At 37.1% G+C, this 27,058-nt stretch overlaps 1 protein-coding gene across 23 annotated transcripts in view; it reads right to left on the reverse strand.

Moving 5' to 3' along the window:
• The window catches only part of LOC129770692 (protein tramtrack, beta isoform), a 618,642-nt gene that overhangs the window by 13,211 nt on the left and 578,373 nt on the right, over window positions 1–27,058 (reverse strand). For 21 of the 23 annotated variants that reach the window (XM_055773826.1, XM_055773801.1, XM_055773773.1 and 18 more), the window contains one exon: window positions 305–531. In XM_055773826.1, coding sequence (XP_055629801.1) covers window positions 305–531 — 227 coding nt within the window. Of the gene's footprint in view, window positions 1–304; window positions 532–1,104; window positions 25,440–27,058 lie in introns of those variants that run through there. The other 2 variants (XM_055773843.1, XM_055773852.1) reach the window with 1 other exon arrangement.

Genomic DNA, 27,058 nt, shown 5'->3' on the forward strand with positions numbered 1-27,058 from the left:
GAATAGCGAGCGGAGCGATCAATAGTACATGTTTATTTTTAGTGTCAACTTGACAATCTGCTCAAATTGGCATTTTATTGCTTTGAGAATCGTTCGCGCTCCTCAGTGCATGCTTTCATTCATCGTTTCTTGTCATTGCTACAGATTATTTGTATTGAAGAATTCGTTCTTAAAATATAATAATGTTTATTCTCGTCGGTGATAATTTCCTTGTCCTACGTTGACAATGCGATTGCGTCTTGGATACCCCCCCTTTTTTTTTTGCTCGAACTCAGGCATTTATCCCGCTCCGAATGAAACTCACCTGAGTGCCTCTTCGGCCAGCGCCGATTGATGGTGCAACAAGTTCAGGATCCGCTTGGGGTCCGTATCGAAAAGTCCCAGCCCGAGCGGAGCAAAGGGGAAAACGAACGGAATCGCTCCAACGGCCGCTCCCGGAAATCCGATGATGCCCGCCGGGGCTGGAGGAGCCGATTTGATACCGGCCGCACGATTGTAGTTCCCGGCTGTGAAAAAGTGACTCAAATTTTGCTGCAACGATAAGATAGAAACAGAAAAAAAAGAGACGCGATGATTCGTGATGTAAAAGAGTTTCAATCGAGGTTGAGTACGGCTTTCTTTCGCGAAATCAAATCGCCGTGAAGGGGCGCGGGCAATTAAATAGATAAAGTTTACTTTTTCTTTTTTATTGTGTGTTTTTCGCCATTTTTTCTTCTCTCTTTTCATCATTGTCTCTAATAATATTTTTACAGCATTCTTTATGTTTTCTTTACTTTGTCGAAATTGTATTTTTACAACTATGATATGCATTTTAAATTTGTTTGCTCTCCATGTTTTTTTCATTTTTCTTTTTAAAATTGTATCAAATTCTGCATTTTCATAACTTGCGTCAAAGTGTGTGTTGTGTTATGTGTCGATAATGTTTTTTTTGAGTTCTTTTGTTTCAGCGGTTTACATGTCCATTAAATTTCTAAGTGCTTTATATATATCTTTTATTGTTGTTTTTTTTTTAATTGAAAATCAAAGAAAAATCATCAACGTTGTTGAGAGTGTATCATTCAAGATTTTGGATCTAAAGGCAGCTAAAAGTTTCTTGTGTGTATGTGTGGTTTTTTTTTTCTTATACTTTTTTCTTATATTTTCAAAGCAGTGGAAGTCAATTTTGGTCATTTCTAGTTGTTCCTTTTTATCGATGAGTGCCTTTTTATTCCTGGAACAGTGTTCTCGAACTCAATTGGACATGCTTGAAACCAAGGGTTGAAATAGTGATAGTTTTCCTGGAGAGTTTTTGTTTAATAAGTGTGTTTGCTCTCATGTATATATTTCGTTATAAGAAAACTAATTGAAACTGACGTTACGTCCAGTTCAGCTGCTATATGAATAGTCTGTTTTCAATTCTCAGTTCATCTGTCTGTTTGCGTGTGTGTGTGTTTGTGGGTTTGTGTGGATGAGTGTTGAGGAGTTTTTTTTTCCAGTAATTGTGGTTCTCACACGGAAGAGGAGCTAACAAGTAACTATTTCGCCCTCGTTCGTTTTTCTGTTTTTCTGCGTGTAAATATAAATCAATTATAGAACTTCTGTAAATAATGCAGTTTTGTATTGTTTTGCTTAACCTGTCTTACTTTAAGAGAAAACCTTAACATAACATCAATTTCAATTGTTTTATTTCGGTCGCATTCTGTTTCCGGTTCTATGCAATAATCGGACATTTGAACAAATTAAACAACTCGATATTTTTTCCCATTTGTGTTTTTTTTTTCACTTCGGTTGGAAAATATATTATTTGTAGTTTTGTGTTTTTCAATTGTATCTACATTTTCTCATCAAAACGATGTTCTTCTTCTTTAGTTCTATCCTCTATGATGCTAAGTAAAATCGATTTTATTTCTTCCGCTCGCATAATTCGGATTAAATATGCTTAATGTAACAAAAAGCGATGCTTCTACAAATGTGTGTGTGTGTGTCTGTGTACTTCCCACTCTCTGCGAGTACTTTTCTGATCTGTATTCGACGTGACAGTCAAACGATAACTTTCTCATTGCTTAGATAATGGAAAAAGTCGATCAGTATAAGGAAAACACACACATGAATGTGTATGTGTGAGAGACGATTCTTATTTAAGTTCACTTCATTTTTCTCCGATTTTAACTAATATTGTATCATTTCTTTCTGTTTATCGACTCTTATTACTTAAACGATAAGACAATAAGCTAAAAGTATTTTGTAGTTGTTTTTTTTCTTTTTTATTTGTTCTCCCTCTTATTAATTCTGGTTCACTCGAACTCTTTCTTCCTCTCTCGCGCTCCGGTACGAAACGGAAAAACTAAGGCAAAAAAGCAATCACCTTCAGCTACCGAACATAAACGCTAACACGAACCGGAACGGGAAAACGACTTCAAACGGAAGCAAAAATCGCGCGTTCTGCCTCCCGTTTCCGATACTCTCGCTCCTTTTTGTATGCTCCACTCGCGCATCATCTCTGTTCTGTAATTTGTTTTCGATACGTGAGTGTTTCATTTTTTATTTTATTTTTTTCCTCTATAAACTTCATCTGTTTGCTTCCATTAATGTTATATCTTTGAATTTTTTGGGAACAGGCACTACAGTGTGTGGTTTTTTTTTCTTACCTCATTACCATTATCTGTTTATTTAGTAATAGTATTTCATTTCATTAATAATATAATTTCATGCTTCCGTTTTGTTTTTTTTCCCTCACTTTGCTCATGCTTATTCCTTCGCGTAAACATGTTTCTAAATTCTGTATGCGCTCACATTTGCTTTCTTCCGGTCTTTTCACTTCGAACCCAACCGAAAGGTCAGTTAGTTTCCCGTTCTCGAAAATGGTGTCCAATTTTTTGACGCAGAGTAGAATGCGTTCATGTAGTGGCATGTGTTGTTTGTGTGTGTGGGTTGTTCGCGTGTATGGTTGTTCAAAATGTTTCAATTTAGTTGTTCTCCAGATTTGCACGATCATGATTCGGTTTTGGTTTTGTTTCGAAACACAGGTCCTGTTTCGCGCAATGTTGTTGTGGTTTGTTGTATTTAGCTTGGCACTCACATTATGGTTATTTAGGTGTACTTGTGCTGTGTTTAGATGATTTTTTGTTGCTGTGAATTGAGGCTGAATTTAGATCGGATGTTTGTGGTTTCATCCGTTGTTGCTTTGGGTATGATCTTTGCAGTCGACCGTATAATATGTGATTGCAGATTGTCTAATATCCAATCGTTGAAAGATTATAGAATAACCGTGCTTATTCTTCCCCTATATATGCCAAATGCGGAGATAGTTTTCGCGGAGAAATGTTTGATTTCATACTAAACAATCAAATTCTATCCTCAACGAATGACATTGATTTCTAACAAGTTTGAAAAAGAACATTAAACAGTTCACTGGTTATCATATTTCAATCATAACGCGATCCCTGGGTTCTGTATCATTAAAATTTAATGAATTGGCCTGGATACTTAGGAAATAGTATGAGCGTCTATTATAGAAGACTTTATGTGGGTTGTCCAAAAAGTACCCGATCTTGAAATTTCCCACGCAAAGTGGCGTTTTATATCTCGCGGGTTAGGTTTACTGGATCACTGAAGGTTTAGGGATGTGTCCTTCCTTCATGTTCAAGTCAGCATCCTTAAAATGAGGAATGTACTTCCTTGAAGATGGCAGCCTCATGAATGAGATAGGAGACGTTAGGTTAAATCGACGGAAATCTGACATGAGCCTAGAGGTTTAAGTGTCTTGATAAAGCTGTGATAGACAAGATAACTCTTTCGAGTGAGTTTGACTACGGCAACACTTGAAACGGCTCCATGCGAAAATGTGACCGTAAGAATCGTATGCAATCGTAAGAGATAAACAACTACATAACATTCGTGTGGCTACATTTCTTCAACGCGCTTCGGTCGAAATCGTGTGGTTCGAGCGAACTAAATAGTTTGTTTTTTTTTTCGTCAGTTATCGCACAGTCAAAGTCGGATATTTTTAGGCAGCCCATGTACATGGAACAATGGGTGAACGAACAAGCGAAGAGCTTCTGAGGTGTCCATAGGAATGTGTAATCCAAACTTCACTGAAGCTCGAGATATCATCGTGCATGCTTATCAAAGGAAAATAAGAATCTCAAAGCAAAAGGAGCGATACGGACAGGATGTTACGGACCCAGCTTAGATAGCAGGGCCGGATATAAAAAAAATTAAATATCAAAATTGAAGCACAAGGACCAATGTAAACAAAATAATACCAGCAGGAGGGAACCACATGTTTGTTCCTATCCTATCCTATGTTTTGTATATGCGCGTTAAGGGCAAAGAAAGATTAGGGCCGAAAACAAACGGGAAAGATTCCCAAGCGGTTGAAGGCGGATAACCACGTGGTTTGGTTATCCGATTAAGAGGGAGGGATATTTTTTCTCTCTTTTTTTGAGATTAGGTTAGACTAAAATTTGTCGTTACGGAAGACTGTTTGCACACTGCCAAACATTTGTGATGGATTAATTTGTTCATCGAGCCAAGTTTCGGTAATGTTATAGTTGGAATGAATCTATAACGTTACCGAAACTGTTACCATCTATCTATGTATTGCAAGAAGTCACAGCAAAAGCGGTGTCTTGAAGCATTTCTAATCGGTAGTAGCCAGTATACCAAAGGCTTACTTTGGGTCTATGAACAAATGGTTCAGAACGAAAACTGTAACACCATATGTGGTAGGTCAAAGGCAATGCTATAAATTCTTGTGTTTCAAGAAAGTTGGCGTGGCGGCGAACGTAAACAGTAGAACTATTCGGATGAAAGTCACCCAACCTTTTGTACAGGTTCATATTACACCAACACCGACACTTCGCAGACAATGGCGGATCTTTTCCATCAAATATATGGCCAAGAAAATTAAAGTGTAATCTTCGTTTGTCCGAAATGTGAAACAAAGCGAAGGTCTGAAGTCGTACAAAGTAGGTTTTGCAACGTATCGTTATGATGAAAAAAAGGGTTAATGCACGGGTTCGTAGACAACATGATACGATGTTGAGGAATTGGGACTGCATTGTATTGGACGAAGGAACAGAAAAAATCTAGATATCAATTCTACAAAATGGAGCAACGTCGTAAGATCGAGGGACATATAGAACAGAAAAGGTTGTCGTAAGTCGTAAGTCCCAAAGCAATATCTTGCTTGACAAGCGTTGTGAAGTTGTGGTCTGAAGAGTAAATTTTTTGTTCTTTCGGTTCCAAAAACTCAGCGATTTACGTGAACTTTTGTCGTTCACTCGAAAACATAAAGGAGAAGTATTGCTCAAGTCTGATTTGGTATCTTGCAATAAGAAAGTTACAGATATGGTACATTGAGAATAATGTGTATTTCGTATCAAAAGAATGCAATCAGGAGTGGATCCAGAAGCCTAGTTTTTAATCGTGGGGCACGTCGGATTTCCATTACCCACAGTTAGTTGTTTCATCATATGCCACACGATTTTATTTTAGTCTCACCAATGCCCTACATTAATGAAGAAAGGGTTGTGGGTAACTACTAACTGCTACTTGCCTAACTAACTGCTACTTGCCTAATTTTTTTAGCTTTTAGTACGTTTTTTGTACTTTTATTACGTTTAATCCCAATGCAACTGTTCAACTTAAACTTAACCGCTGAGATATGCTTCTGAGCCACAAATGTGTGATGGGAAAATATTGTCGCAAATTTGATGGTGTACTCATTATAATGTTGTAAAGCCAATTTATGCGAACTACGATAGGCTGAACACAGCCAATGAATGCGATCCTGCCGAGAACTCGAAAAGTCTACTCGAACTCTAGATCAAGTCCACGGTCCCTTCTGCCAGCAGTTAGTGATTTCAGAATTCTGTGTCATCTGTACTACCACGTGAAGTAGATTCAGTTTAAAAATATTTGCAAACTAAAGAATTACGGAGTAAGGCTGTGACCAAACTTAATGCACTAATTTTTCATGCTGTTGAAAGAAAAAATAATCCAGTTGGAAGCAATTCGAAAGGCTGTATTAAAGACCAACGGGACCCGGGATTACAATGAAGGAAAAATAGAATGGGAATATTGGAATGAACCGATAATTTTTATCGGGAATTGCAAAGGGGATCAAAATCATCTGGGCCGGAATTTCTGGGGCAATCCAAACTCAATACATGTCAGCATCTGACAGCGAGCTGAAAAGTCGATTTAATTAAAAAAATTCTACGACGAAGGGTTCAGAAGAAAGCTTTCGCTAGAGATACCACGATTCCGTGGACATTGTGAAGAACGCGGAATTAACCTGGGCAATGCTAATTGGATGTGTTACAGTTCATTTGTAGTGGGATTTTCAAGAAACGGTTCCAAATTATACAGTGAGTTTGAATTGAGAAAATCACCCAAGCAACGCTCACATTGCGAAACAATTTCAAACTTTGGAAATTTCACAGCTCGACTAAATTTACCGCTTGAGCCCTTTCTAGCTGCCTACGCTTAATACGTGTTGGTTGGGATAGGGATGCCAGGGACCTTGTGCGGCATCAGTTTTCGGATTAGAACTAGTGTGGACAGCGTTTGCCGTTTGCTCTCAGCACTTAAAGATACACAAGCATCCGAACTAGAGCGTCGTGATCGCTTTCGGCGCGAAATCAATTTTATTTCTTCTGCCCCGAAAATATGTTTAAGTTAAAAAATAAACAAATAAAAAAAACATTTTGAAAACAGTTAGACTGAACTTGTGTGAACCTAGGTTACGCCAAAATACTTGAAGCAAAGTTTAAATAGGGTGTCACTCGGTTACGCTACGTCACTGAGTGGATCGGAGGAAGAATTCCCTCAAGCAACTGCGATAAATAAATTTCATAGAATTTTTGGCCGATCAGTTTTTGCCTGTAGATATCTATTGCACAGTGAGACTACTATAATATTTTTAGGAAGCTTGACCACTAGGGGTCAATTTCACATGCAGATGATGGCGAATATCTAGATTCCTGGTTGGAGTTGTCTTCTGTCTCAAATGTACCCTGAAGATCCAATTAAAAACCTCCAATGCTGTATTGTCGTTGAGTTGATACAATTATCATCGACAGTTAGCATAAACAAAATTAAATCTGACGAGAAGTTTGTTACTAATCAGTATCCGTTTTAACGACTTTTGTGACCGTATCGATTTTTAAAATCTCTAAATCTCTGTTCTGTACATGAAATTTGTTATGCAGTATCGTACATTCAAAAGTGATTTTATATCTACCAGATGTGCAAATGAAAACCCGGAATTTCTCATTGAGTGGTGCCAATAGTAATTTTCAGTCAAAAGCTATACATTGTGAGGTTGGGACCTTGAAAACAATTCACCATCATTACGATTAAGAGAGCTTATCGGTGTCAGCTGCATTTAATGCGAGAAAATAGAAACATTTGGGCCAACAGTCTTGTTGTCATTCACGAGATTCAAGTTTTGCTTTTCGTGTTTAATTCGAGGAATTCTGCAACTGAAGCATATCGAGTGATTGTTAATATTTATAGTGAGACCACAAATAGTGCGTATGATCTTTCGCGATACGTTCTTTCACTCAATCCACTCCGGAAGAATCTTACATCCCATCGATCGAAGAGTGAAGCCAACTTTGTAGGCTCGACCCCTCGGTGAACGACATACCTGCCAAAGTGCCTTACAACTGGAAGGGAGATTTCCGTCTTGGTGTCGTACGGTGTGGTCGGTTAGTGAGTCACGGGTGCGGGTAAAATTATGTGTGATATTGTTATGTTGAACGAGGCCACCCCTACAAACTCTTCCACCAGAAAGACGAGTGAAGGAGGTCGAGTTGAAGAAACTTTAGGCGGAATTCGTGTTAGAGAAGCGGTCTCTATTACGTTATTCTTATTGGTGAACTTCAGCAGCCATCCACCTTCGATTGTGACATCGAAGATAACGAGTCCAAGATCACCCAATGGTTGGTTGAAACCGATCAATACTTTGAAGATTTCAGATTAACGGAAGAGAAGGCTTCTAGGCAAACATCGAACGCCTCGAGAAGCCCCGAGGGCACCAAGATTCTCGTTCAACGTTCAACGGTTTACTTTCGCAGTTAGTACTCATCCCGGAAGTATGTTCACGTGAATATCCGCAATTGCCTAACCCATCGAGATACTCGAGACTCAGGATTCATTCTGTCAGATACGTTAGAGGAGGACAACCGGTGTGTAGATGGTGTTTTTTTTAAACGGAATAAAATTGCTGCTTGTTGGATGAGTGGTCTCTGTTCTACTCCGTAATTGTCTGAAAGGAAGGCACAGGAAGCAGTGCGGTTCAAACTACTCTATTTGAGAAAGGAAGGGGACGTACTAAATACGCTGAGGATGTTCTATGAATGGCCAGAGGTCATCATACAGTCGATCATCAAGAAGATCAGAAGTCTTCGCCGAATATGGAGAAGCTTGAGACGGAGAAAAAATTCGCACTAGCGGTGAAAAATATAGTAGCTACGATTAGAACATGTGATGTTGATTGATGTTCTCGAAGGTGCGGTTGCAGGTTATCTGAAGGGTACCAATCCACTAGGACGAAAGGCAGCCGTGCCTCGTAGCATTTCCGCAGATACAACCCGTCAAAGTTGTTCGTCGTTGCTACCGGTCTTCAACGACTATCAAAGCAGAAGTACAGCGGTCGTCTATCTCCGATTTCGAGAGGGAAATGTGGTCGAATGTGCAAATGATCCCACGATTCGAGCTCCAAGCCGGTCTACCCGGTGTTCGACTTACGGACACCACACAGAAGTCTCTGCCAATAAAATTCTCGAAGTGGTTCTTCTGGAGGTATTTTGAATGCTATGTTGATTAAGATCCGACCATCGACGTTACAGTCACTTCATCGCCTTTCAAGTTAGCAAAATTCTAGAAACGACGGAAATTGGTAAACGGTGACGGGTTCCAACAAAGTTGAACGTTGCCGATGAGGGAACAAAGTGGATACGAACTTCAGATTTGGGTCTTCATCGAATGGTCTAAGGGTATGGGTTCCCTTTGATGAAAATTCTGTATTGTGAGTAAACTGTGTTATATAACTGTTACAGTCACAGAAGGGAGTCTCCGTCACATAGATGAATGCACGTCCGCTCACCAAGAGAACGATCTGGATCTTGGGTTCAATCCCAGGACTCGAGAAATTGATCGGCCTTTTTCAAGACTAGAATCGGATGAACTTTGTAGTTTATAAAGGTTTACAATAGAAAAAATAACCAAACCAATGTCGAACCAAAACAAACCAAACCACCACATTTAGAGGTGAGTGTTGATAGTTGAAAATACAATGGAGAGAATGGAAAAAAATCCGCACGATACACATGTCAAATACTTGGGGTGCTCAAGAAGAAATGATGTATTAGGAGAAATAGATGATTCATTACTAGAATAATTTCCATTTTTCATTTTCAAATTCAGCACAAATTTCAATGGCAAGTCCAGAAAGAAATTGAGAAGAACGGGGAATATTTGCGTTGGCGTAAACGCTTTTCGTAGTGTTTCGGCGATAATTTTGACAATTTGCAATCACACATAACGGTCACACTTGCTTCTGTCACATCTTGATTAGCACGAATTCCATCACGAATCAGATGTGCTCTTGCCTGATTTGCATGCAATGGAATTTTGATTCCATCACATTTCGAAATCTGTCATTTGGTGTCACGCGTGCATGCGTGTGTGTATTTGTGATTTTTTGTATTTGCTTTCATCCTGTTACCAGTTACCATATTTATAGTTGTTTGAACGCAAAGAAAAAACGATTGATTTAAGTTGTTTGTTTTGTTCTAATTACTTTCTGTAATCTACAATAACGGTTGAGTTGCTTAACAATTGTCGTTTGTTGTATATGTAAAAAAAATCACCAGTTCTATTGTTTACGGTTTTTTTTGTGTGTTATTCTCACAGTATATTTAGTATAGCTATTGCAAATAATTATCAATTATTGTTTCTTTGTTTTTTGCTTCGCTCCGTTTCGCTTGCTAAACAAATATCATATAGGTGTATGTCTTCGCTACCGCGCTTGGTTCAGTTGAGTCGGCCGCTGAGCCGCCGGTGTGGCGGCGGCGGCTTCAATATTCTGTTTATTTTTTTTCTCTATTGTAAAATATGAAAGAACACTTGATGTTGCATCATTCTCGTATCAGAAATCAAAGATTGGAGGTTGCTTGAGTTGCTTCAAATTCTTCTGTTTGTTGTTTGTTGTCTCTATTGCGGCTGTTTGTATATTTATATTAACTGTTTCTTTATATGGTTATGATTCAACTATTGTTTTGTGGGTGAACGTGGGGAACTGGGGGCTTGATTGGGAGGGACGGGATATAGAACAAGTAACAAAAACTTCATGTTAAAACAAATTAACAGCAGAAAACAGAATTATCACGTTTGCGGTTTTTGTTTGTTCCGGGTGTGTCGGTATATTTTATTTTCGTGTGTATGTGTGTAGTTTACTCAATTGAGCCGCTGTCAAATCGCGGCAGGCTATGGGTTGGTTAAAAATATATAAGTTTATTGCTCTAATTGTTTGTTGGTTGGTTTGTTATTTTTTTTCTCGGTTGTCTCTGGTTTGCTTACTTCAACATCTGCATTCTCCAACTTGTCGGTTATGTTTTGTCTTGTTTCTCTATTGATATACTATGGAAGAATTTGAGATGCCCTGAGCTATTATTTCCTTCATTTCTTCTTGTTCTGTTTGTTATTAATGCTTTTGTGTGAGTGTATGTGAATGTGTTTCTTGTATTGGTTTGTGGATGGTTGTAATATTGTATCTGAAAGAACAACTGCCATGATTTTGACTGCTTGATTGGGTATGGGTTTTTGGATTATCATCTACTACTGCGGGGAATTTATTGGAGTCGCACCATCATCCACAGATTTTTTTTTGCTTGAATGCGGTTGTGTGAAGTTCATGCTTAAATTTCTTTTGAGAAACATTTTCATATTTATTTTTTGCCTCCTCTAAACTTGCTCGTTTATTTTTCTAGCGTGTGTTCCACTATCTAAAGTCACCCTGTGATTTTATTTTCGCATACACAGCAGCCGTCACGCTACTCTCTGCCCCTCTGTCTGAATATTTTTACAATTATAATTTACGCCATCCAAAATCGAACTAATATTTACTTTGTTATTCTTGTGTTTTCCGTCTCTAAATGTACAGACTCAACTAATTGGTTGTTTTCTTCTACTTGCTTGACAATATCCTAATCTATTTGAATTTCAATTTGTTTTTCGTATCTTAGTATTCGCTTACATATCAATGCCAAAGAAGTAATCCGAAAAAAATAAATAAATCGAATTTACTTACAGGGGGATCACAATAAAATTTTGGTTTCTAATTTAGAATTTTGACTAGTAACGTTTGCCGAAAATAAAAATGCCGAAAAAGCTCAGTTCTAAAAGTATTACAGCCAATCGGGTTTTTCGTTTGCCTACGCACGCGCTATTCGCTATAATTCAGTACATTTTTTATGTTGTTTCGTCAACTATTTTTTGTTTTTGGTAAATTTCGAATTTAGATTTCCAAAACATTTTTCTTTCTCTCCTCCACGGATTTGTTATTATCAAAATCACAGATTATTATGTATCCTCCGAATGTATGTTTCCGATACGAACAAATTGAGAAAAGCGACTCATGGCGCTCGTGACTTTTCGAGAATTTTTCGGGCTTACTATGACGATGAAGCTTTCGTTTTTTTTTTCCAAACTCTGTTGCGACAGTGTGTTTGTGTCAAAGTTCGTGGATGTGTTCGTATGTGTGAGTGATGGTGTCAAAATGGTATGCCTTCCAAATTCGTGAGCTGTCATTTCCTCCGCTAAACAGTGCCCTAATTCTTCTCTGCGCGCGTGCTGTTTAAGTGTGATCTGTGGTTTTATTTCCTGTGAAGTTTTCCTCGCTGATTTGTTGTTTACGATGTGTCTATAATATCTTTCATCTTATCAGCTATGATTCATGTATTTTATTTCTTTCTTTTTTTTACAATTAGTACAATGGTTGTTTTTTCTTCTTCTTGTTTGTTTATCTTGTTCCTATATTGGTTTCAAAATTAAATCAACGTTTTGTTCATTTCAATATATTTCCATTTTTATTTTTATTAGAGGCACTCTAAGCTACAAATTGACTAAAAATCGAAAACTTTTGCTGTCGAAACTTCTATCTGTGTTTTTTCTTCTTCTTGCTGCGTTGCTAGATTCCGTCAGAAATTTTCGATTTCAGTCACATTTGCTTGTGTGTGTGTGTGTTTAAATGTTTGTGGTATGTGTGTATTATGTTTTGTTTTCCATGCGGTTCAAATTTTCCAACCTAGAACACCGCGAATTGGGATTTTCTGTACAAAAATATTACTCTTTGCAAATACTCACGATTTTATACTTTTTTTTTTGTTTTGTGTCGACTCTTTCCCTCCTCTCCCAGAGAGAAAAGCTACCAAATCTAGTTGAATGTTTGGATATGAAAGATTTTTGTGTGTGTTTATTTGTTCGCCGAGAAAATCTGTTCGGGAAGCGAGGATTACAAACGTGTTTTGGTGATGGTGGTGGAATGAGTGCAATTAACAGCTGCTTGGCGTGAGTTTCCTTGTGTGTGTGTGTGTAAGTGTTGGTATGGTGGAAGTAAAAATTGCGATTAATTTTGCATACATTCTGGTATGTGTGCAGCTTGCATCTCTTCTCTCAAAACGTGTGATATATATTCTTGTTGTTGCTGTTGTTCATGCTTTTTCCCCGCAAATCATTCGTATAAAAGGTATATTTTTCATATAAATACGTTCTATATTCGTTATTATCGTTAAATCTTACGATTTAATCTGTGTTTTTTCATCTTTCTCTCTTCTGCATGTTATTCTAAATGATAATTATTGCTATGCTTGTTTTTTCTGTTTCTTATCTTGCGCTTACTTCTAGTATTGTAATAGCACTAAAATATTTTCTAAGTATATGTATATAGAACTAGTATATTGATAATTGATTTTTTTATTATGTAACCTTAATTACGTTTTTTTATACACGAGCTTTCCTCTTATATTTTTTGTTTCTTATTCCATGATTTCAACTCACTTACAGAGAAAATAGTATCACTCGCGGAAAACGTATGATCCATTTGCTGTTGTGTTCCAAACACGGGTTTAGGTGCGTGCTGCTTGTTTTGGTTCACGATGAACAAAATTCTCATTTTTTTTCTACGAAAAAAACCTTCCTAACCTTCGCACTACTATTCAAACGTTTATTCTGTTTGCTGTACTTTATGTTATATGTGTATTTGTTTTGTGTATCTGTATCTATTGTTTTCACATTCGCTTAACGTATGGTTTTTATGCTATTTGTTCTATGTGTTTTGTTTTGCCTTGCGCAAAACACTCTCGGTTCGCTGAAATTATTATGTAAATATATGAAAAATAAATATATTTATATCTTGTTGCTTCACTTGTTTCCTACATCTCGCACAATGCTTTCGCGCGCGCGTTTGTGTGTCTGCCTGTATGTCTGTATCTGTGTACCTTCGTGGTTGGTAGTGTGAGTGTGGTTCTGTCGGGCACGCAATAACGTTTCACGGCAACTGATGTCGATATGCAGAAGGTGGGAAGGTGCACTGATTTCGATTGTGTCACTTCTTGATGGTGCTCGCAAGCACCACCAATATGTCCCGAACATCCGGAATCGAGGAAAACACTCTTCCCACCGGTGCCTAACCCTTTTTTCGTGCTTCTCCGCACCTAAGACTAAAACAAGTAGCAAATTCTTTGTTCTCGATAGGTACAAAACGAAAACAAAAATAATAATTTATTAGTTAAAAATTATACTAAACAACAGAATTAACAAAAGGAACTTTCGGCTATTGGTAAAACATTGTCTCAGAAATTCCGCTCTGCGTTCGCTCGTTTGCTGGCTTGTATGTGTGTGTGTATTTGTGTGCATATGCGTATGCGTCTTTGTGTTCGTGTATTGGTTTGCTGAAAAGAAAAAAAAACGTAAGCTGCTTCGATTGCTACGAATGGTTGTTTTGCGTCGGTCAAACGAGATTTCGCATTTCGCGTGGAACTTGTTTCGTCTCCAATGGTAATCAAATTCTGGTAAGAGGTTACTTCCAAACGTGGCACTGGGCAGGGTCGAATGAGGCGCAGGAACCAGGTTTTGTTCGATACGTCACGCGATTCTGTGGTCTATACTTCATTTACGATTCACAAAGTCATACGACGAACATCGAACACGAATGATTTAAAATTGGAGAATAGAGCATACTTGATTCAAATAAATAATTTCTAACGTCTGCGAAATGTTTATCAGCAATATTTCTCATAATTCCATTTGAATTTATTTTCTTGCAGATAATTTTGTTATTCTTGAATGTGACGACCTATCTGAAAGTGAGTATAATTTCACAACCCAATGAAATAAGTATTAGACTTATCCCGATGTGAGTATGATCAAAAATTTACGTTACACTGAGATATTGTACTGATTCCAAACTGATTCAAAAAGCCAACATTATGGGTTAGTTAATGATACAGTTGGGTTATCAACCTTTGCAACTATTTAGGTATTTAGGACCTGGCAGATCTTCCTAAAAAATAGAAAGAAACGGAAGCCAAGATTGGAGTCGCTCATTATGCGATGTTGGGCTTCAGAAGCGTTTGTTCTCCATTTAGTCGTTCAGGGTTGGGATGTAGATTTTCTCAACGGTACTATTTTACACTGCAGATCGTCCCAAATATATAAAGAGGCGGAACCCTCCAAAATTATAATCACAAACAGCAAGGTGCATGTGATAGTGTGATATTAGAAGCAATCGTGTTTCATTTAGTCATCCAATCAATATACAAAATCTGTGCTTGAGAGATAGAAAACCAATTGTTGAACTTTGTATCCAACGATATCAACTATCGAAATACTCGGGAACTGTGAACAAAGGTAGACTCTTCGGCTGCACAGAGCTTGCTGTATTACGAATCCCAACGAAGATTGTTGGAATATGTTCTGTAAAAAAATTGCCTAGAAGTAGAAGTAACTCATAGAGGAGCATAAGCATAGTTAGCAACAGTGTTGGTTCGTCTCTAGAAGCGTGCTCATTCCATGTAGTGATCCACTGATTGTATAACTTTGCTTGAGAGATAGAAGAATTACTAATGTGAACAATCGTAATCTCTTGGACTGCGCGGAAATCTTTCTGTCTCAAATTTCGTAAAATGAATTATAAGCTTGCTTTATTCCAAATATCTGAGATGATTGTGTGAAAACTTGTCTAAAACGGTATATAAGACATCCATAATTCACCTTGTTTTTATTGTAACCTGTGAGGTGCGTGAAAGACACAACGTCCTATCCCTCGCAGTTGACAGTATAACAGTGATGTTAATATTATATACTTGCAGCACTAGTGAGCCATACATTGGGCATCATTTCCTCTCACAACAGACAACTGTCGAGCCGGTAAGTCATACTCAATATTTATTCCCTGTGTCGGGTGATTTCACTGTAGGTTTATACTGACGGCATTGAGGAACCTTTACAGGAAATATATGAATGCTTCACATAACCGATAGACCAAGAGGCTGTATCAGATCTGATGATAGAGATATCAACTTTATCAACAGTACTATTTCACTGCTATGGACTTTGCATAACTTCCGAACGATATGGAACAGCGAAGCTTCAATTTTAAAGAAGCGAAAGCCTTCAATGCTCCGGAGGTGTTCGTACTTCATTTAGTCGGACGATATCAACTAAAAAAAGTGAAAAATTTATAGATTCTTGGGCTGCGCAGTAATCATTATTTAGATTATCAAGACTGTACTCACTGAAAATCCGCGATATAGTGTGCGTGAGATAGCGGATTCCACTAATTTTCCTAAGACAACGGTGTATAAGCATTTAATCAGGATGGGATATACGAATCGATATGAGGTTCCACACCTATTGACGGACACCGGCCTTATGAAGCGATATAAAAGGTATCCTTTCTTGAAAAGGCTTGTCACTGGAGAGGAAACTTGGATTTTATACCAAAATTTGCATCTAAAACGCAATTGCTCTAAGGAAAATGGATTTTTAACTGGACTTCATCCGAAGAAGGTATTTTTGTGCATATGGTGGGACTAGAAAGGTGTTCGAGTTCCTTCCGCAAGGTGATACGATCAATGTTGACAAACATGGCAATCAACTGGATCAATCCACCATAGCCACCATAGCAGAGAAACGGCTAGAATAGGCGAATCGACGAGACATCGTGTTCCATCGCGACAACGCAAGACCGCATGTTGCGTTTGCCTTAAGACAAAAATTATTACAGTTTGATTGGGATGTTCTACTTCATCCTCCATACCCGTAGACCTTCCATTAGATTATTACTTGTTCCTCTCTTAAAAAAATCTCTATGTGATAAAGGGCCTGGCTGGGCAAGGGAGTAAAAAGTGCCCCCAAACCAAATCACCAGTTGCATGGCAAATATTGTGTAGTATATCAAATAAGAAATTTTGGCGATTTTTTTGAACACCTATGTGGTTTAACATAGGGTCTTTTCACCATAGACCTTTTTCGTTTTTCTCAAGCCAATTTTGGGATTTAGAGATTCAGTACTACTCTAATTCATATTTTAATGTGTTCCTACGGCTTTTCTAGATATGTTTGATTTTTTTCAGATTTGTTTCAGTGTTGCGCGGCACAACAATTTTTTTTTCATATTTCTAAAGGGTCTAGCTGGGTAAGGGAGTCAAAAGTGCCCCCAAACCAAATCACTAGCTGTATGGAAAATATTGTATAGGGTACTAACTAAAACATTTTTGCAATAGTACCATGTATTTGAGTCCTTATTTGACACAACATAGGTTTTTCTAATTTTCTTAGAATTTTTTTTCGATTTTTTCTAATCATTTCAAATATTTTCCAAAGTACTCTATCATTCTAATTTGGGTGAAGACAAACATAAAAAATATACTGACCGTGCTGATCTGATCAGCCGTTCTCCTGTGATGATATTTTACACGTACGTGGGAAAATCCTTTTTTTATATATAAAAATTAAAGCAAATGTGGGTCTAAAAATAATTTTTTTTTCGAAATTTCTAAATGCCTAAAAATATATATAATTTTGTCTTGTACCACGAAAAACACTCTAAAAATTCTGGAAAAAATCACATATACCTAAAACAGACGTAGGAAGAAATACAAACTAGAGTAGTACCGAAACTCAAAATCAAACAAAAAATAAAATTTAATTTAAAATAAAAGCAAAAATTAAATTAAAAACTTTTTGATTTTGTGATGAAATAATTGTTTGAAAATATTGATCGATACATCTCAGTAAGATGTACTTTCAGTATTTTTTTAAAATATTTTTGTCTCAAAGCTATCGAGAATGGCGTGAAAAAACGAAAAGGTGCATGTTTCACGATAGATCATATGTTGTACCATATAATAACTCAAATATATGGTACTACTGTAAATTTTTTTTCCATACAGCTGGTGATTTGGTTTGGGGGCACTTTTTACTCCCTTACCCAGTCAGACCCTTTCGAAATATAAAAAAAAATGTGGCGTGCAACACTGAAACAAATCTGAAAAAAATCACACATATCTAGAAAAGCCGTAGGAACACATTTAAATATGAATTAGAGTAGTACTGAATCTCTAAACCCCATAAAAAAAATTCAAAATTTCAGTATTTTTTTAGTACTTCAATATTTGATTGTCAATTTTTCTTGATACACCGTAGTGAGATGCACATTCAGTATTTTTTGTCTCGATTTTTATCTCGAAGCTTTTGAGGATGGCGTGGAATAAACGAGTACGTTTTTCACTATAGATCCCATGGTAAACCACATAGTGGTTCAAAAAAAAAACCGTCAAAATTTCTTATTCAATACCCTATACAATATTTGCCATATAGCCATACATAGGGGAAGTGGGGGCATAGTGGTCACCCTAAGAAATATGCCCATTTCCTGCGTCCTCATACCGCTTTAATTCCCGTTTCTCGAAGAATATTATAGTTCAACTCATTGTTGTTCAAGATAGCAAACGGCTTTTACTATAAAAATTCAAAATAGTACACTTTTCATCATTAGAAAAAAAGGTGAAAAATCGAACTTTTTTTTTTGCTCGGAGGTAAAGTGGTCACTCGCACATATAAAGCTAAATTGGATAGATTTATGCGTTTTTTTCGTCCAAATTTGTTCGAATCAGGTACATGTATGAAATAAGTTTGGCCTATTCACCGAGAGTCTCAATTAGAATTTTCTCATGCGTACAAAAGCGTAGTAAGAAACACATAACGTTCCGCATAATGAGGCTTAGTTTAGTTGTAGTGGCATATTTATCCAGGGTCCAAGCCAAAAAAGGATCCTCCTCAAGAGCAGAATGTGATGAGGTATATCAGCTTTAGTGAACAGAACATTGTAAGTCGTTAGTCACCTATGACCACTTTGCCCCCAAACATCGAAGTAATTCCTATGCTAATTAATCGCTGTGATTAAACAAAATATGTGTTCACCTCATCTAGAATATGTGAACAGTCGTCTAAACTGATGATTTGTCCAATAATTCAGTTTGAATAAACTAAATTTCACGAGAAAATCCTTAGATACCATGCGCACAGAACTACGGCCGAATGGCTATCGAAAGAGCAATTTCTGTTTTTATTTATATTTTGACATGCGGCAGCTCTACTGAAATACAGGGTGACTCAAAAGTCAGAACGGTCCATATATTACATGATAACTCCACCTTACGCAATAAATATCGTGTATTCATTTCGCATCAAAAAAAGGGAGAAAGTTTTCGGACACCCTAATTTTACTAGTTGGCTTGTCTTTGAACGGATTCCAATATGCAGATGGTTCCAATTGGTTACCACTAATCGGAACCGTTTTTCTAATTCCAAGAAGCTAAGAAAGCTAAGAAGCGGTACAGCAGCTCTTGAATATTGTTTCATAGCTGAGTATATCTGTGTCAGATCTTCAAGTTACCTCGGAAAGGAAGTTAGTGTACCTCTGGGACTGGTAGCTCCCCTATTCGGGGCTTACACCCCGTCATAACCATGGTGTCGAATGTCACGAATATCGTTGGAATTCCCGATTGTAACAGTGTTCTAACTTGGTAAAAACTCGATTAGTGCGCCGTCGTTGAAGTTAGAAGGTATAGTAAACTATGTCGACAACATGGAGATGAGTGAAAAGCCGCACATTCAAATCAGTTCGACCAAAAGATCATACGAGCTGCTACTACTAATAAACTGTGATTCTGAAATAAATCATGGTTTCAAATAAACTCTTAAATGAACCGTGGCTCTCATACAAGCCATGGCTCTTAAACATGCCTCTGCTCTCTAATAAACCATTAATTTCAAATAAGTAGGGGCTTTTAAATAGGCTACGGCTCTAGAAAAATACATTTTTCAAAAAAGTCTTTTTTTTTAAATAAGCCCTGATTTACAGATATTCGATGGCTCTTGAAAAATTATCGGCTCTCAAGTAACCCACGTCAAATGTATAACATCTCTCAAAAAAGTTATGGATCTCAAATAAACCACTTAAATAAGCCTTGGTTCTCAAAGAAACCATGGTTCTCAAATGAGTCACTGGTCTGAAATAATCGACGGCTAACCTGAACCGTGAAAAGAAAAGCGTGGATTGTCGGAATGCGAATGCGAAATACCAAGTAAAATTTCCATCATAGTGAAATACGAAGTCGAATTTTATTAGATAAATCTGAAAAAAGGTTATAAATCAAACTTTCCTAGGAAAATATTTTTTATTGGAAAGAGAAAACAGAGGACAAACTTGCATTTCTGTTGTTATATGCATCATTAAATATTAAAATATTGGATTTAATCGAACAGAAAGCTCACTCACCAAAAAGGAACCGTAAAAGCTCTAGATCAGCTATACTCAACCTGCGGCTTGTGGGCATGTGGCATGAGGCCCGGCGGGCTCTTCTGGTTGGCCATTTGGTGTTACTTTATTTCAAACTATTTTGTATGTGTAACAATAACGAAAACCAAAGCAATCATTACCTATTTTTTTGCGTAGGACTACGTCTTTCAATAACGGTGTCAAATCAGAAAACAGGGCACGTTTTCATGAAATAGAATACTAATGCACCTTTGCATCAAATAATTTTTGCATATGGGCTTGGGTCTACGTTTAAATTTTTGAAAAGGAATGCGTTACATTCGGGGTGCAAGGGTTTTAACGTTAATACCTCTTTGAACGAAGTTGTATGACAATCCCTTTCGGAATACAGCGCGGACTCGATTATATACAGTCTCCGATTTCTTTTCACTGTATATAATCGAGTCAAAAAAAAATTTTCTTTCGTGTTTTATGCATATATTTTTCGTTTATTGAAAATAATAGAAGAATTTAATTTTTGATTCATCCCCTCAATGTCAGAAAACACCTTTCTCACATGGAAATATTTTTTTTTTCTAGAATTTCTCAGAAGGTGATAGATGATCATATTTGATGAAAAAAGATCCTTCTACGCATATGTTCGAATTTCAATAATGACAGAGTTATAGAACTTTTTTTTTTGTTTCGGACTATGTTGCCTCAAACTGGCTCTACACTAAAAAGTACGCTGCGTAAGCCAATTCTGTTGACTTCATTTGAAAGATGAGAAAATTTAGTAAAGGATATAGAAGTGGAACATCTAAGTTAGTGGATTTAAATAACGGCTTTGGAAGTGAAAATTTCAAAGTTAGTAATTTTCAATGCGTAATTATTAATTTTATTCAAAAAAAAATCATATTGAACTTGATTGTTTCTATCAATCAAATTGAGGTTCTCAAACCACTTTATAATTTGTTCTTTGATACCCAACTTCTATCTTTCGTAATTTCGCTGCAATATAGACACAAACAAATCCTGGTGAAAATTCGAGCAAAATCTTCAAAAATCGCCGTTTTTACCACCCTGTACATATAAAAGCCACTTAAATTTCACTTTAATGTTGAAAAGTAAAATTTTTTCATGAAATAAGTAATATTTCAAAAATAAAAAATTAAATTTTCAGACTGTATATAATCGAGTCCAAAATTGTATATAATCGAATCACATATAATCGAGTCTGTGCATCTTTTCATAGCTCATAAACTACTTTGAAAAAAAAACTATCGTGATCACAAAAAATTATAAAAATATGCTTTGAAGTCCATTGAAGATTGGCACTATAAATAGTGTGCTCGCCAGGGCCAACCCCAGTTTCTTTTTTATTACCATGTTGAATAGACGTGAAATTTTTTTCGCATCAGAATGTATTTTCAAAGTATTCGCGAAGTAAGCATAGTGCAGAGCTTGCATTGACGGATAGAAGCAAAACAGAAGAGATATATTGAATAGGACGCACCGCGGTGGTTTACATACCGTAATGCGGAGATTGGTTGGGTATGATTGAATCACACTTATGAACTGTTGGTTTTAAACGTTATCAAAACCTCGGGCCGCAATGTGTTTAGTACGAGAAAAATATATGCATACTGAGTGTGCTGCATTCATTGGCAATAAGAATACAAATTTGGTGCTTTGTTCTCGCGAAAACAAGAATGCATTATGAAACGCACATCTTCAAATGCTCCTTCAAATCCACGTAAACCATTTATTCTTTTCAGGACCACAAAAACTTCCGCGTAGAGCGTGGTCAATTATTATATTGGTAGAATGCTGGTGATGTTCTGAGTTATACGGGCTTTTCAGACTTCAAGAAATTTTCAGTTTATTCGCTTCTAGCCGTACAAAATACCTATTTGGAAAACCAAACTACACTAAACAAAAAGCTTCGCTGCCATCACTAGCTGACTGACTGACAAATGGTGACTTTTTCGATTAACTATTTTTCGTGAATTTGAGCATTGTTTCCGGGTTAAAAGTGAAGTCAAAGTTCAGCGTATTTCAAGCCAGATGTGAAGAAAGTATATTTCAGCATTGAGAGCTGTGTTCTTCGGTAAAAAACTTAAGGCGAAAGTTAGATTCGGCCCTTGTCAGTGCTATCAAATGCATGTACTAAAGAGATTCATTCTTGAATTTCTACAATGATTGTTTCACCGATTATAGTCTCATAGTCCTGCGTGACCTATATGGTCGTGTCCATTTTATGTGACCCGCGATACAATAGAGAAAATGTGTTTGTGGCCCCTCTGAAAGAAGGTTGAGTACCGCTGATCTAGATCAAGAATATATTCGAAATTTTGCTCCAGTTGAGTAATTAAACAAAAACCCATAGATAACGCATCGAACGAACCGATTCACATGCCTCATTCCAACCCGGGATGCGCACAGCTCCACTGCTCCCTCCTTGGAAGCAACAATTGAACATATACATAAAGATTTGCATTTGAAGGTTTGAGAATTTTGTTTTCTGCTCAGGAAAATTTTTAACAGTATCACATTAAACATTAGAAGGAGAAAGAAGTATTAAAACCGTGTCCTGGTTTCACAGTGTAAGCGCATACAACGCTTTCACGCCCCTAGAAATGGAATGTTGTTTCATTTGAAAATATTTTCGCCCTGTTTCTCCTAGGTTGGCTAGACAACTAGTTAATAATTTTTTTTCTTGAGATGAAATCATATACAGAGAATTTCGTGTTTTCACTTAAAGTTAGATATATCTTTTCGATAGTTTTCGACTCAAAGTGGAGGAGAAATACGCGTTGCGTTGCTACTTTTGCTGCTCTTCAACACCGAAAAGCCAAGTCAAGTGTCAAACTGTGTGTGCCTATTAAATAACTCAATTATGGTGTAAATTTTGATCGATTAAAGCCTAAATTTTGTACGATATAGGAGGAATTTTGAATTTCATTAATACGCCTAATAAAAATGTTTTCGCTATGTTTTGTGTGGAGAGGTTAAATCTAAAACGTAATCACAATCAATTTTGAGATCCATAAAGTTCGAAACGAGTGCGCCAATGGGTCGTATAATTAAGTTACTTAATATTATTCTTTCTCATTACTTGTTTAGTCAGGTTAAAATGTAAATTGTTCATCTTAATCACAGCCAATGGTTACAATTTATAATTTTTGTTTTCAGAACTTAGCTTCGACTTTCTTTTCAGTGTTTTCCCTTTTCTGATGTTCTTTGATTTTCGATTGCTTCTCTTGCTCTCGCAAAGTCGCCAATAAGTTTTGCGTTAAATTAATCTTACCCAACGAATACTAGAAAAAAAAGTCTCCTAACTTATCAACGTAAATTTGAACTAGGGCTAATTTTTTTTAATTCCATATCACAACACGCTTTTGCCGAAACGATAATTTTGAACTTTGGTTTACATTGCAGTCACAAATTTTGTAATTTTTCTAAATAATTATTTTTCCGAAACAGTCAATTTTGATTATCTCCTCCACCTTCGATGGGATTTTGTTGGTTTTGCGAACTAGAAAGTATTAATTACTAAAGATTCTTATCGAAATAATGTAAACGATTTAATATGAATGAGTGTGTGTTTGAATTTTCGCATTTCTTCGTGATATGCAGCATCTCTGTTTATCGTGTACCAGATTACGATGCTCAACGGATTCTTTAGTTTTGAGAAATAGAAAAGTACACGATTGTGTTGTTAGAAGATCTTTCCATCCTTTCGTCAGAGCGACCCATCAAACTAATGTACAAAAATCTTTTTATATATATATATATATATATATGTATATCACGTATCTCATACGCTTAGGCATTTGCTCTTTAGTGAAAGAACCTTACACACAAAATGGTACTTTGTTGTTTCTTTTCCACGAACGCCTAAAAACTAAACTCATTAAAGATAATAAGGAACGTAATGCTTTTCACATCTCGAATATTGTAATCAATTGTTTGTTTGCGTGCTCTGGCGTTTTTGGACACTCCCTCTCTCACAGTGACGCAATTTATTATTTTCCCTCAGAAAATGAATGTATGCATGTGTGTGTGTGTGTCTGTTTGTGTTGGTGTGTGTCCGTGTGCTCTCTACCCACTCTGACAACCACTAGTTGGTATATGAAAAATCTGCCTTAAAAATGATAACAAGAAAACAAAACAAAAATGACGTCTGATTTTGACACATTTGTTTTTGTTACCGTCAAATAGACGCACGCAAAAATTCTAACTAAAGGAGGATGAATTATGCGAGTACTAAAATGGGAAACGCTTCGTCCGAATCGTTATGGTCACACGCGAAGTTATTGTAGTAGGCTTGGGGAAAAAAGAGAGTGTTTGTGTGTTTAGAAGAGTTTTTCTTTGCACAAAGTTTGTCTGTAGATGTGTGTTTCACTTGTCTTCCAGTCTCGCAGCAAAAAGACACGCTTCGGTTTTATCCGAGAGAAGATTTTAAGGTTGTGTTACTTTTTTTCACTTCATTTTCCCCGTGATTTTTTCATGGTTTTTGTTTCACACGCATCCTGTTTTGGGGGTAGATAATTAATAATAACTAACTCAATTATTTAATATTCAATAAGATCACAGATGTCTTTTCTCAATTAATAATGTGTGTGTGTGTGTGTGATTTTTTTTGTGATTCTGCTCGCTGGTAGAGTGGTCGTGAGATGGACCACTTTTCGCCTTCAATTATTCGTACCATTCGTAGAAATTTGCTCGAGGGACCGGAAATCCCTTTGATGTAGTTGTCTATGAAATTGACAAAATACACACAACAGTCAGGATGTATCGATTTGAGTGTAAATGTAGCATTCACCATTTTCTTTTGCTGCCCGCGTCATTTGTTGTCCTATCTGATAAGATGTTATTGGTATAAATAGCACCAATATTAATTACATACGTGTATGGGTGTGTGTATGTGTTTGTGGATTTGTGTTTGAGTGTGTAGTTCTGTGTATATTATTTCCTCGAGGATTAATATTATATAAAAATTACTCTTTATATTGCTTCATTACTCGCGCGGTTCATCCTAAGAATTTGAGGGTTAGGGTGTGAGGGATCTGTTGTTGTATGTGTGTGTGTGTGTGTGTGTGTTTGAGGGATATTTTCAAGGGATGTCTGGTTAGTTTGTAATAGCTTCTCTTGTTGTCCCGTATGGTAGTTTATATGTGTAAGTTTAGAGTTTTATTTTAGTGTACGGATGCTCCTCCTGTGCGTCGCTTCCCGTTGTAATGTTTTTTTTCCGCTGCTGTCCTGCTGTAAAGTATCTATTTTTTCTTCTCTCAGGTAAGCTAAATGAGGTTTTTTTTTCTTTCTGCTACTAGTCCTCAATTGCACCTGTTTGTCATAGGTAGTAGTAGTAGTTAATTGGGGGGAGAGGCCGTTCAGGTGAAGCCGTACATATCACAATGATGCTGCAGGTTGTAGAGCAGGAGGAAGTTCAGCAGGTGCAGATCGTCGCACTATTGGGGTGACTCATCTTTCCCGTCAATCGGCGATGGCGATAGGAACTTCCGCACGTACTTCGGGTAGTGCGTTTTCTCGTGGGCCTTCAGGATCGTCGAGCGCGAAAAGGTCTTACCGCACATCCCGCAGCGAAACGGCCGCTCACCTAGAAGGGGGAAGGTTAGTCAAACCAGACGTTAATAATATAAATTTATAACTGTTATATTTTGGTGGTTGTAATCTTTCTTGTATTGCATATCGTATCAACATCATCATTGTATTAGGACCCTGACTCAATTTCCGTTCACAAATGTTAAATGGAGATGTAAGCAGTTCTAGTAGTCATTACTATCACATCTGGTATGTAAAACTACGTCTTTCATTTCTGTACTGGGGTGTAATTTCAAAGTTACGAAAACGAGAGCGTTCCATTTGAGGTTCGAGGCTTTGAGCGTTATTATCTCTTAGTCGGCTGATCGAAGCGGTATGAAAAAAAAATCATTCGAAAAATTAAAGACGATTAGTGATGTTTATTACATATCAACCCCAAAGCAGCGAGTAAAATGAGGCTGTTTTGTTTTTCTGGTACGAAATTCGTTCAAATTTTCTAGAAAAATCAGAATTTATCTTCAAATTTCCCGGTTTCATGTATGACTGTCACAAGCACCATCTTTCAATGGATACGTGTCAAAATTTGACAGCAATCGGTCGATTGGTTCGTGAGTTACAGCATTGAGAGTGAATCAACTTTTGTTATTGTGAAAAAAATGGAAAAATCACAAATCAATGAAAACAATGGCAAAATTACATGAATTGAACTTCGAATTGCTTCCGCATCCACCGTATTCTCCAGATTTGGCCCCCAGCGACAATAGAGAAAAACGACGTATCGATAATAATTCGAGATGGATTACGTGAAAATGGTGCCATAGCAGACAATACGGGGTGTTTGATAACGAATACGGGTAGGGTATTTTCCACCATGTAAAAAAACCACCTTATTTTATTAAATGTTCACGAATGCCGCAATCGTCGTCGTATAGTTTGGGCTGGGTGTTACTAAGGAGGAATCGATTCCTGCACAAATGACTCTGGTTTGCGACGAGATTCAGTATGGAATCGTTAGCTATGGAAAAGGGTTGCACCGAAAAGGATCATCCTGGTTTGTAAACCAACGCTAACGAACACTTCAAGTGAATCCGCGCAGAAGCTCTAATGATGAGCTTTTATAAACAGGACATTCTGAGCGATGTTTGTTACAACTTGACCCACAAACTTGTCTCAACAGCTCAAAAATTGCTTTCACAAAAATGTATGGAATCGGCGCTTGGTTGAAAATCCTCTCAGTCATGATTATTCAGCGGTCGATGCAAGTTATCAACTGGGATAAAAAGTACTATAAATATTGGGTTGGGGAAAAAGAAACGCCGTATATTGTCAATATATGGCAACACTTAAACATATCTTGTGTTGTACTTATCGCATCGGGTCATACTACACGGCTATTTAAAGACGACAATCTGTGCTACAAGTGTCTTTTTGACAGTGTTGTGATTGTCCTTTTCAGTCTCAAGTTATAGCGCGTCAAAGATGGAGTCCACCAAGCAAGAAATTCGCCATATTTTACGTTTTTACTACCTGCGAGGTAAAACTGCAACGAAGGCGGCCGAAGAAAATCGTTTAGTTTATGGACCCGATACTGTAACGATTCGCACAGCATAGCGTTGGTTTGATCGATTTCGTTCTGGTGTAGTGGCTGTCGAAGATACACCCCGTACTGGTAGG

This window comes from Toxorhynchites rutilus, chromosome 1, assembly GCF_029784135.1.
Source record: "Toxorhynchites rutilus septentrionalis strain SRP chromosome 1, ASM2978413v1, whole genome shotgun sequence".
Taxonomy (NCBI): domain Eukaryota; kingdom Metazoa; phylum Arthropoda; class Insecta; order Diptera; family Culicidae; genus Toxorhynchites; species Toxorhynchites rutilus.